The sequence below is a fragment of the Ovis canadensis genome, chromosome 20 (genome assembly GCF_042477335.2).
Source record: "Ovis canadensis isolate MfBH-ARS-UI-01 breed Bighorn chromosome 20, ARS-UI_OviCan_v2, whole genome shotgun sequence".
In the NCBI taxonomy this organism is placed as follows: Eukaryota; Metazoa; Chordata; class Mammalia; order Artiodactyla; family Bovidae; genus Ovis; species Ovis canadensis.
Genome location: NC_091264.1, coordinates 66228087 through 66240026, shown reverse-complemented (window position 1 = coordinate 66240026; position 11940 = coordinate 66228087). Strand labels below are relative to the sequence as shown.

The window sequence follows — 11940 nt, the reverse complement described above, 5'->3', positions numbered from 1 at the left end:
TCGAAGCTCTCCTGACGGGAGCCTTGAGAGGAAGAGCCCTCCCTTCCCGGAGGACTCGTACCCAGGCTCCTGACACGTCCTCTGCTGCAGAGCGGCCTTCCGAGGAGCCGCCAGGCACACCCTCTCCCTGGGGCTCAGCGCGCAGAGGCAACGGTGCCCCTGGTCAGCTGAGTGACTGACCCGGGAGCGCCTGGTCCGGAGCGCTCCCCTCCTACCTGGTAGTTCATGGTGAGGCCCTGCAGCTGCTGGAGAGCTGCAAGGTTGCTGCTCCTGGGGGCTCAATCCAGCCCACGGGGAGCGGTCAGAAGCCTGCCCCCCACGCCTCTGAACCTCAGCCTCGCGGCACCACAGGACAGGTCCCAGGACCCGCTCAGACACTCGGAGCTAGCGGGGCCAGCCCCCAAAGGCCCCTCGGCTCTCACACGTCCTGGGCTCTCGAGGACCATCGGGCCCCTTGGCCCAGGCTGAGCATCACCAAGCCCCGTGTAAACGTTCTGGCAGCGAGCTGAATTCTCGAGGCTGCTGCTGTGGACAGGTCAACTTCCCTCACTCACAAGCTCCTCAGGGAAGATACAGGAAGGGGCAGGAAGCGGGCGGCCAGGCTCGCAGAGCCCCTGAGGTCCTGGCCGCTCGCTGAGGATCGTTCTAAGCTGGCGTCTCCAAGCACACTCAGGCTTCATTCAATCCTCACTCCGACTCTTTCTTTCCCCCCAGTGAGGCAACAGCTGCTAAACTGGACAAGACTGTGGGACTTGAAAGGATGGGGGCCCCAGCCAGACCCTAGGGTCCCCAGGCTCACGGCGGAGCCCCGAACGGTCCCCGAGCTCACTTCTCTCACCATCACCCGCTCCGTCCTCACGGGACTAGGATGAGGATCGGGTGTCTCACAGCAGACAGAGAGCATCCCACACCCACAGGCATGTCTATGCAGATGGTGGAAGGGCCTTCTGGACGCCCTGCCCTCAGAGTGGAGGCAGCATCCATGGACACACACCCCAAGGACGCAGCCTCCATGGACGCAGCCTCAGTGGACACAACCCACGCGACACAGTCCTGTGCCTACCCCCAGACAGGGACAGCGGCACCACAGGATCACACTTGTCGAGGACGGATCTGAAAAGCTGAGCTCGCCTCACACTGAGGAGGGTGGGTGCCTTCCCTCCTGGCAGCACGGCTTGAGCCCAGCTTCCGCTGGAGCACAGCTTTGAAAGGAACAGGTATGGACGGATATAATTCAGCGTGGCCTCCTTCCAGTGTGCACAGATGGGACAACTTTGCCTTGAGCAAGTTTAAAAACACTCCACGTTTTACTGGAGCTCCACGTTGTCATCATTATTGGTATTTTTGAAAACAAGTACGTGGCTAGATACAACAGTCCCATTTGCTCAGTCTAGAAACTCATCCTTGCTGAGACCCAGGCTCTGGGATAACTCAGCAAATTAAACGAAAGGCTTCGGTCTAGTTGCTGAGCATCAGTGACTGCAGACACGACAGAAAGGCGTGTGCTTGTGACGGGAAGTCAGCCAACATCTTTAGCGCTGTCTTGAGAAAACCTAATCTGAATCTGATCGAGTCTGTCAATCCAACGACCAGCTACGAAGGAACACGTACAGAGGATCAGGGTAGACGCCCTGGGAACGGAGTCAGTGAAGTCCAGAAAGATGTGTGAAACTCAGCATGCGAGCACTGCCAGGGTTCCAGCAAAAGTCAGTGGCAAAAGAGACAGCGAGGAAGGGGGAGGATGGACTTCATCATTTTAAAAGGTTAGAAGACACACGAGCCGATCGAACTGTGTGAGCTTTGTTTGCATCCCAATTCAAGTACATAAACTGTGTCTTAAAGTCATGGCTTATATTCCCAGCTGTGAAGGAGAAGTCAATATTTTTCTCCACTGAGCAAACAGAAAATTGGGCAAAATACAAATAAAAACCTTTTTAGACATAAGACATCAAACAATATGACGCTGATCCCAGAGATTACAACATCCTCGATTTTTGCCTGAAAGTAAATTTAAAACAACAGCAAAGGACAGGAGCAGTGGAGAGGAGGTCCACGTCTGAGCCGAGGGACGCTGGGCTGAGCTCGGGAAGCGGAGCCTGCAGGGTGTGAGGGGCCAAGTGCCCAGGAGGACCGAACTGTGCACGGAAGGGTCCGGAAGTCTGCAGGGGCCCTGGATCTGGGCAAACCCAGACCATGCGCGGGGCAGGGGGCATCTGCAAGGGGGGACAGAGAACCAAAGAAGAACTGCAGTTGCGACGGTTCCCAGACTTCGCAGGGCTGGGAGAGCTGCGGCTTCCAACCAGCCGCAGTGGGCGCAACCGCTCGAACACCCAGGGCCGGGCCGTAGGCGGAGATGCCGGAAGTGGCGCATCTTAGTAACGGGACTGACTGCAGACTGGTCTAGAGCTGCCCTAGAAGGGGCTTAAGAACAAAGCCGGTGCGGACTCACAGACATGGGGGTGGGAGGCGGGGGCACAGACATGGGGGTGGGAGGCGGGGGCACAGATCGAGAGTGTGGCGCCGACGCTCATGCACTGCCACACGCAAACAGACAGCTGGGGGAGCTGGGGGAGCTGAGCTCGGTGCTCTGTGCTGACCCGGGGCAGGGGGTGGGGCGGGGGTGGTAGAGTGGGAGGCTCGAGAGGGAGCAAATGTCCGTGTACACACGTCTGATTCATGCTGTTGTACAGAAGGAGCGACCCCCGCGTTGTGAAGCAACACACTCCAGTTTAAATAAGTAAATAAACTTGGTAAGGGTTAATCAGAAACACGTAACTTAATTTTCGAGCAAAACAAATTCAAAAACCCTTTTAAAGAAGAAACAAAATCCAAACACTCAGTGACCTAAAGTTCATGTCCTGCATCCAATTAAAAATTACTAGACATGCAAAAAAAAAAAATCAGCAAATTTCGACCAATAACAAGAAGGAAAATCAGTCGAAAGGAACAAATCTACAAATGATGAGAGGCTGGAAACCGCGGACAAGGACACCTAGAAATGTGTAATACGTATATTTAAAATCTAAGAGGAAAACATGAACAGGATGAAGAGATAGACGAAAATATTTTTTTTAAACGAATCAAATGGGACTTCCAGAGAAGAAAAGTACAGTATCTGTGGGGAAATTTTAACTGGACAATTGTAACGTCGGATCAGATATTCCAAAAGAAAATCAGTGAATACGAAGACACCGCAATGGACAATGTTCAGACAGGCAGGAAAACAGACAGCACACACACGCGCGCTCAGCAGCCTGCAGGTCAGTTGCCAAGTAGTCAAACGTGCGTGATTCGAGTCCAGGAAGGAGGCAGCCACAGAGAAGCATCAGCGAAGTTGCTGAGAACCAGCTGTTGGCAGTGAATGCTTTAAGTGGCCAGGAAAAGGAAAGAAGAAGATATCCACACGGGCCCTATACTCCCGATACTCAGTCACTAAGTCAGTCCATCTCTCTGCAGCCCCGTGAGCCACAGCACGCCAGGCCTCCCTGTCCATCACCAGCTCCCAGAGCTTGCTCACACTCTTGTCCATTGAGTCAGTGATGCCGTCCAACCACCTCATCCTCTGCTGTCGCCTTCTCCTCCTGCCTTCAAGCTTGCCCAGAATCAGGGTCTTTTCTAGTGAGTCGGCTCTTCGCATCAGGTGGCTAAAGTGTTGGAGCTTCAGCTTCAGCATCAGTCCTTCCAGTAAATATTCAGGGATCATATTCTTTAGGATGGACTTGTTAGAACTCCTGACTGTTCATAAATGTAAAAAGAAAAAAGAAAAGCCAGGTAGCCTGGGGCTGAGGATGGAAAAGGAGGTGAAGTTGACAGCGTGCGTAGGAAGCAGCTTCCCGTGGTGGCAAAAATGTTCTGCATCTTGATATGACGGTGGTTACAGGAGTGTTTAAATTTGTCAGTTTACCTGCACCCTTAATATAGGTACATTTTATTATACAAAAAATGCACCTCAGTAAAAATGACTTTAAAGTAATCTTACATTTTAAGATAATTGAAAATTTGAATACTGAATATGTAATGTTAAAAATTACTATTAATTTTTTAGGTATGATAATGGAATTTGGTTAATTTTTTAATGAATTCTTATCTTTAGAATAACAGTGAAATATAGATAAAATCATATGCTGTCTGAGGTTTGTCTTTTAAAAAATGTAGGTAGGTGGCAGAGGAATGGGAAGGAATAAGGATAGAATAATCCTGGCCGTCGGTTGGGAGTGGCTGGAGTGGAAGCTCGGGTATGTGGGGGCTCATTATCCTGTTTTCTTTACCTTTTACAATAAATGTGTGGAACTTTCTCTGAAGTGCTCTAAATGCATGGACGATGTCATTAAGTTATTCATTTAAAAAGATAACCTATTTAGAGTGGCCAATACTTTGGGGCATAAAATTATAGAACGATGTTGTCATAATATATTTTTTTAATTAAAAAAAAAGTTGGCCATGGTGCGGATCTTAGTTCTCAGCCGGGCATGGGACCTGCAGTCCTACAGAGGAGCCGCGGAGTCTGAGCACTGGGCCACCAGGGACGCTCCCCTCATATTTCTAGCTGCTCCAGTCAGTGCTGTTTAACTGAGCCAAGATTAAGGTGTTTGACGGGGGCCCTGTGGGATTTTGAAGGGAGTTTTTGAACATTTGCAAAGATGTCCGGTCTCCATAGGCCCAACTGCCCATGGTAAGCTGTAACCCCAGGATCTGGGGCTCCTGGTCAAGGCAGGAGAGGGCTGAATGGGCCCTGCACGCACTGTCTCATTCCAAGGACACAGCGGGTCCCATCTGCCATCTCCCGAAGCTCGCCGGATCCTGTAACAGCAGGCCGAAGGGGCAGTACCAGGGGGTGAAGGGAGGCTCAGACGCACCTGCAAAGATCTCCTTCCTGGACAAACACGGGCATGCGTCTGATCATTAGCCTAACTTAAAGGGAAGTGCAAGCTTTCTTGCTCTGCTTTTAAAACTCACAAGTTAAAGAACTTCAAGTGGAAGGGAGGCTGGACCAGAGCTGGGCCAGAGCGTTCCCCTGAGGACGGCTCCAGGACCCCAGGGTCGAGCTGCCACCGCACCGCGATAAGTCCCCCAGGCTTCCCCTCCTTCAGCAGCACCTCCCACAGGCAGCATGGCTGTTGTGAGCTTCAGGCGGCTCCCCCGGCCTCCATCCTCCCCCTCCCCGGCTTTCCCTTGCCTCCAGCTGGGGCTGACCCCCGTCCTCACCCCCTTCCCCAGGGAGTCCCACCCCCCTCTCTCCACCCCAGGTCACTGCGCCCCTCCCCACCCTCCCCACGCCCAGGAGCCGCACCTGCAGTGCAGGCACGCCCACCAGGCTTCTTGTGGTCAGCACTGCTGCGGTCTCCAGAGAAACTTCCAGCACAGCCCTCGGGTCTCCCCTGGTGAACAGTGCCAGACAGTGCCGGGCCCTCACTTGAACCGAGTCCCCGAGCAGCAGGAAGAGAAGCGACATGGCACAGGCCAGTGAGGCGGGCTCAGTGAGAGGCATGTGTGCCCACCCTGCAGGTTCCCCGAGGGCCCTGCGTCACCACGAGCCAGCCAGACCGACGAGGAGGCCTGGGCAGAGCCAGGCCTCTTTCTGCCCTTTCACCACGAGCAAGGCGTGTCCAGGGAGCTGGGCCTGAGCCCTGAAGAGGACGCCAGGCCCCAACTTTCAGCCCCACCCCGTTCCACAAGTGATGGAGCTTGGATCTGAGCCACCCCTGTGGACTGGGGCCCCAACACAGCCGCTCTCACAGAGTTAGAGGCCTGGGACCCCAGGGCAGGCAATGTAAGTTCACCTTCTCTTCAGACCCAGAGGCCAAAGGTGGCTCCTGCAGAGGGAACCCAGCAAGAAGCTCACCGACGGTTCCAGGTGTCCGGGCGCAGGGGAGAGTGACAGAGGCGATCCCCTGGCTCCTTTGGGGCCAGGAGGCTGTGTGCACTGGGGCCAGCACCCACGTCTCCAGCGGAGTCAGGTCCACCGAGCCCCTCACATTCCAGGAGCCACACCCCAAGGTTTAGGCATGGCGCAGAGAAACATCAGGTCACAGTGAGCTCGAAACCCACCGAGGGTTTCCAGCTGTTAGTCTTTGTCTGGAGATGGACGCATGTCCTTCCTTTGCCTAAAACCACTTCAAGGAGCCCAAGAAGAAAGAAAGTGAAGAAAGGGTTAATCGCCGAGCCGTGTCTGACTCTTTGCGACCCCATGGACTGCAGCCCACCAGACTCCTCTGTCCGTGGAACTCTCCAGGCAAGAATCCTGGAGTGGGTGGCCGTGCCCTCCTCCAGGCGCAAGGAGCCCCGGGTGACCAGTGGGACGCGATCTACCTCCTCATCACCACACAAGTTCAAGGGCAAGGGGATAAATGAACAAACACATGGGTCTTTCAAACCTGACAAAGTGTTTGGTGAGGCTCCACGGACGGGCATTTATCATTAACCCATCAGTGCTGATCCCCAAAGGATTGAAAGTTAGGGCGCAGACGTCTCCAAACCTTTCTAGGGAACGTGCGCACAGCACACGTGAAATGTCGGCAGGGCCCGCACTGGCCTGGAGGGCGCCGTGCACACGATGCAGAGGGGAGGCAACCTCCATCCACCTCCGTCTTCCTGTACCTGCAGACGGGGGAAGACTTCTTGGGAGTAAAAGAACGGAAAGGTAACAAGGGTTCAGAACAGCAGCGGACACTGCCTCAGGGAACAGCACAGCGAGACAGTCCTTGGGGCAAGGACTGGGGACACAGCCGGGACGAGAAACAGCTCCTGGCTTCCTGGGGCCTGCATTCCAGAACCTGGGGGTCTTTCCAACCTTCTGAGTGGCCCTCTGCCTACCACGGCCAGCGGGGTCTTCCTTTACAAAGCCCTTTCCCCATCTCCCAAAGCTCTGTCATCCTGAAAATAAAAAAGGTTTTCTTGGCGACAGTCCCCCCACTCCCATGCCCCTCTCTCCTCATTCCCCTCCTCCCAAACCTGCAGCCTACCCAGCGGCCCACCAGCGGCCCAGCCCCGGGGCAGGGAGAGACCGCCCCATGGGAGTGACAGCTGGTCCTTTCCCCAGCAGAACAGTGGCGGTAGAGGGGGCAGGGCGGGCGGCTGCTTCCCTGGCAGGACCCACGCTCCTTTGCCCTGGAGCGGGAGCGGGGGGAGAGCACCCGCGCTTCAACACGCCCCCTCCTACCAGGCCAGGCTGGAGTAGGGCGAGGGGCAGGATCTCAGGGCTCCGGGAGTTCACCCGAAGGCCCAAGTGCCCAGAGGCAGAAACGCAATGCCGTATATTCACCCCGAGAAAGGAGCAGTGCCAAAGGCAATGAGCACAGAAGTCCTTCTGTTGGGCATCATGTACACGCGCAGTGGCGAGGATCTGTTGGGCATCATTTACACGCGCAGCGGCGAGGACCTGTTGGGCATCATTTGCACGCGCAGCGGCGAGGATCTGTTGGGCATCATTTACACGCGCAGCGGCGAGGACAGGGCCCAGGGTCGCTGCTGTGAGTGTTGTGAGTGGCAACAGGGCCCAGTGTGTAATCTCTTCTCTCCCTTCTGATCAAACCCGCATCGACACGCTCAGCTCACTAGCACTTCCCAGCCTAATCTTCCAGCTGGAGAACAGGAGGGGCTGGGGGGCGGCAAGTGGGGAGCCCAGGAAGGGGACTGCTGCGAATCCAGGCTCTGGGTGGCTTGAGGGCAGGGCTGTGGTGGTGGCCAGGCGGACAGGCCTGCAGGACTGCCTCCTAGGCATCTCCAGGGTGGAACTGGGTCCCCGTACACCTGGCCCTGGAGAGTCTCTGGCCTCCCTTAGACTCTGCAGCAGCTGGATGGCCCACACTTCAAGTTCCCGGCTTATCTGCCCCATGAAACAGGCCTCCGTCCCACCTCCAGAGTTCACACCAGGACGGCACTCACTGCCAACGCTGTCACCCCTGGCGGCTCACCTGCTGCTCTCCTTTTCCAGCCCACCCCACCTCCAGGTCCTGGGGTCCACAGACTCCTGGCCCGGAGCCAGGCCCCTCAGGCATCTGCCTTCAGAAAAAAAGCCACTCCTGCCAGCTCCCAGCTCTCCGCAGGCACGCAAGCCAGTCTAATCTCCAAAACAGATCTTTCCCCCAAACACCAGAAACAACAGAGCTCTCCATTTTTCGGACCCCATGCTGAATGCCTTTAAAACTGCCTGAAATAAGATAAGAGAGGGTTGTGTACATTTTCTGCACAAATGGTGGAAAGTAATAAAATAAACATCGACGGGGGTCCCACCTACTCGCAGCTCCGTCGCTTATTTGCAACAAAGGCCGGAAAAGGACGAAGCCTCAGCTTGGAAGGGCAGCGGGTTAGAAGTGCGCCCTCGGGGACCATCCACGCCACCGGGCGTCCCGCCGAGGTGAGAGGGCCGGCTCTCCCGACCGCCGGACGCCGCCGGTGCCACGGAAACCGCAGCGAACGTCCTAGAGCAGGAGAGCTGCCGGCCGCCCGGGGGCAGGAGCCGCGCAGAGCCGGCAGGGGCCCCGCCGCTCCTCGCAGGAGCCCCCGCCCAGGTGAGGGAAGAGGCCACGGAAGACAAAGAAAGTCGGGCCAGGATGAGAGTGAGTCAAGGTCGTCTCAGGTGTAGCCAATCTCGAGTCCAGACTTTTATTCATTAGAGAAGGAAAGGAGAGAGAGACGGTCCTCAAAACGAGGTCCCGAGAAGGGCACGCCGCGCGGCCCCGCTGGGAGGTCACCGCAGCGTGTCCTGCGCGTGCTCCGCTGCTCGCCCCTCGGCCGGGACGACGGGGGTCTGCGCGGGGGAGCAGAGCACCCGCACACCAAGTGCGGCTCAGGGAGGCCGCGGGCCCCAGCCGCGCCAGGCGTCCCGACAGGTGCCCGGGCCGCGCGCTCGCACGGCTTCCGAGAGCTCCCGGGCGCAGGGGCCCCTCCAGCGCCGCGCGCGGCCCCCAGGCGAGGCGCACACGCACGCGCGCACACGCGAGGACCTCAGCCGCGCGCACGCCTCCCGTTGGCGGGAGGAGGAGGGCGGGGCCGGGCGGACCCAAAACAAACAAGCTGCGGCCGCGCCGCCGCGGGGCCCCCGCCTGGCGCGCTCCCGCCGCGGAGCCGCGGCCACCTGGGCCACCGCGCTCCCCGCCCGCCGCCGGCGCCCAGGCCCCGCCCTCGCGGGGCGCCGCGGGGTTATATCGGGCCGGGCCGAAGGTGGAGACGAGACGGGGCCGCGGCGGCAGGCGTGGAGATGCTGCTCCGGAGGCCGGGGCCGGGAAGGCGGTTGCGGGCGCCACGGCCTCGGAGGCTCGGCTCCGTGGGCGCTCGAGGCTGAAGGCTGGACCCTCGCCCCGGGGTGGCAGGCACGGCAGCGGCACTGACTCGACCCGCGAGGACGCCTGGCCGGGACCTGCGGCTGCGGGAGAAGAAACCCCGTCTCTCGAGCGGGAAGCAGATGCGCACGCTTCCTCCTCCTCCGGCAGGAACTCCAAGCCCCGAGCGCCCCGGCACCCGAGGCTGGAACCGCGGCTCTGCGCGCCTTCCCCCAAGTCTCCGCTCCTCACCCTGAAGCCAGTACGCCCTCAGCTCCTCCCTCTTCGCCCCTGTCGTTTCACCCAATAAGCACAACCGCTCCAAAGAAGAACTCCAGCGGAAGGGGACTCCAATCTGGAAAGCGACTGTCTCAACCAGAGGAAGGCGAGCTCCGGGAGAGAGAGGCCAGGACCCCGGCCCCGATCGCCGCCACGCCCCGGACACCCGCTGTCCAGGACCGCGCGGGGGCAAGGGGTACGCGCCGGGCGAGGACGGGCGCGGGCATGAAGCTGGAGGTGTTCGGGCCCCGCGCGGGTCTCGCGGACAAGCCGGGGAGTGACCTGGAGGGTGCGGGCGGCAGCGACGCGCCGTCTCCGCTGTCGGCCGCGGGCGACGACTCCCTGGGCTCGGACGGGGACTGCGCGGCCAACAGCCCGGCGGCAGGCAGCGGCGAGCGGAGCGCGGGCGGCGGGCCGGGCGCCGAGGAGGCGGGCGCGGCGGGGGCGGCGGCGGGGCCCAGAGCCGGGGGCGCAGGCTCGGGGGGCGCGGGCGGCGGCGAGGGCGCGCGCGGCAAGCCCTACACCCGGCGGCCCAAGCCCCCGTATTCGTACATCGCGCTCATCGCAATGGCCATCCGCGACTCGGCGGGCGGGCGCCTGACGCTGGCCGAGATCAACGAGTACCTCATGGGCAGGTTCCCGTTCTTCCGCGGCAGCTACACCGGCTGGCGCAACTCCGTGCGCCACAACCTCTCGCTCAACGACTGCTTCGTCAAGGTGCTTCGCGACCCCTCGCGGCCCTGGGGCAAGGACAACTACTGGATGCTGAACCCCAACAGCGAGTACACCTTCGCCGACGGCGTCTTCCGCCGCCGCCGCAAGCGCCTCAGCCACCGGGCAGCGGCCCCCGGCCCCGCGCTCCGGCCCGCGGACGGCGCGCCTCCGCCGCCCGCGCCCGCCGCCCCGGCCCCGGCTTCGCCCCGCGCGCGCTCGCCCGCCCGCCCAGAGGGGCGCGCCAGCCCGGCGGGCAGGTTCTCCGGCCCCTTCGCCATCGACAGTATCCTCAGCAAGCCCTTCCGCAGCCGCTGCACCGGGGACATGGGCCCCGGGGCGCGCCCTCCGTGGGGCGCGGCGCCTTGCCCGCCGCCGCCCGCCTACCCGGCGCTGCTCCAGGCCGCGCCCGCCGGGGCCCTGCTGCCGCTCTGCGCGTTTGGAGCGGCCGAGCCGCCGGGGCTGCTAGCGCGCGGGGCCGAGGCGCCGCCCCTCCTCCTCGCGCCCCTGGCCGCCCCGGCGCCGGCCAAGCCGCTCCGAGGCCCGGCCGCCGGTGCGCACCTGTACTGCCCCGTGCGGCTGCCCGACGCCCTGCTCGCGGCCTCGGCCCGCGCGCCCGGCCCGCACCTGCCTAGTCGGCCTGAGACGCTCCTGGCATGAGCGCGCCGGGGGCGGCGGGCTCGGGCTGGGCGCTTTCCGCCCGAGGACAGAGACCGTCACAGAACCATCACCCGACGTGCCTTAGAGCGAACACCGGACGGGAGGGTCGCACCTTCATCCCGAACGTTCCCTTCGTCCTCTGTAACTCACGTTCAAAGGAGCAAAGCAGGGCCTCGGATAGTTTCCATTCCTGAGCCAAGCCTGTGCCTCACAGAAACCTCTCCTCATGGCCCAGGCTCTGCCTTGTTCCTGCTGTTGCACCTTCCAGTGCTTTGTCCCTTACAAAGCGAAACAAAACCTAAGCAGCACATCAGGGAGCCGCTCCCGGTGACCGTGACTCCCGGTGGCCGCGCACAGCGACTGCCGGGGCCGCGGGCCCTCCTCGCGCGCCTGTGGCCTTTACAGGCGCAGCCGAGTACCAGGGGCCAGAGGAGCTTCAGTCATCTCTGCTATCGACCAACGTTTCACTGTGCCAAAAGATGAAAAATATGTATATTGTTGGGTTTTATGATTAAATTATTTATATATTTTTGAAACCCGAATGGAAAATGTTGCAGGCGACGGTTGTGGCTTTACTGTCTATTGGGTCATTTCTTAAGTGTGTTCTCCTTAGGCCGGGTGGCTTCTTCCAAGCAAGAGCTAACCGTTATGTTTGTGGGGTGCCAGGATCACTGCCACCTGAAAGCAAGTGTGATTTTTACTTTTAATATTATTTTATTTGTGTCTGTACATACTCATGTATAAGTTTTATGAAACCCCGGCATAGTGCTCATTTTTTAATAAAACTGACAACTGACTTCAGCACTTTGTGGTGATGGGTTGGAGACAGAGGTTTGTACCCCCCTCCCAAATAATCTCAGGTTTGACTCTTAAACTCCTTGTGGAGTTCAAACTGTTTTCCTGAATAATTCCATAAAGGCAGACGCTGTGGGTTTCATTATCCGACACATCACTGTAGGATTCTGCAGGATCCAAGTTCCATCAGTGGGGTTTCTTAAACGTCAAAGCAATGACCTCCAAAAATTCATTT

General features: G+C 59.3%; 1 protein-coding gene across 1 annotated transcript; it reads left to right on the top strand.

The window, feature by feature from the left end:
- The first annotated feature begins 9058 nt into the window (after positions 1-9058).
- FOXQ1 (forkhead box Q1) lies at positions 9059-11711 on the top strand. Its single transcript, XM_069564722.1, has one exon. It carries the CDS (start codon positions 9765-9767, stop codon positions 10908-10910), a length of 1146 nt encoding a protein of 381 aa, XP_069420823.1. The 5' UTR covers positions 9059-9764; the 3' UTR covers positions 10911-11711.
- The last annotated feature ends 229 nt before the right edge of the window (positions 11712-11940 follow it).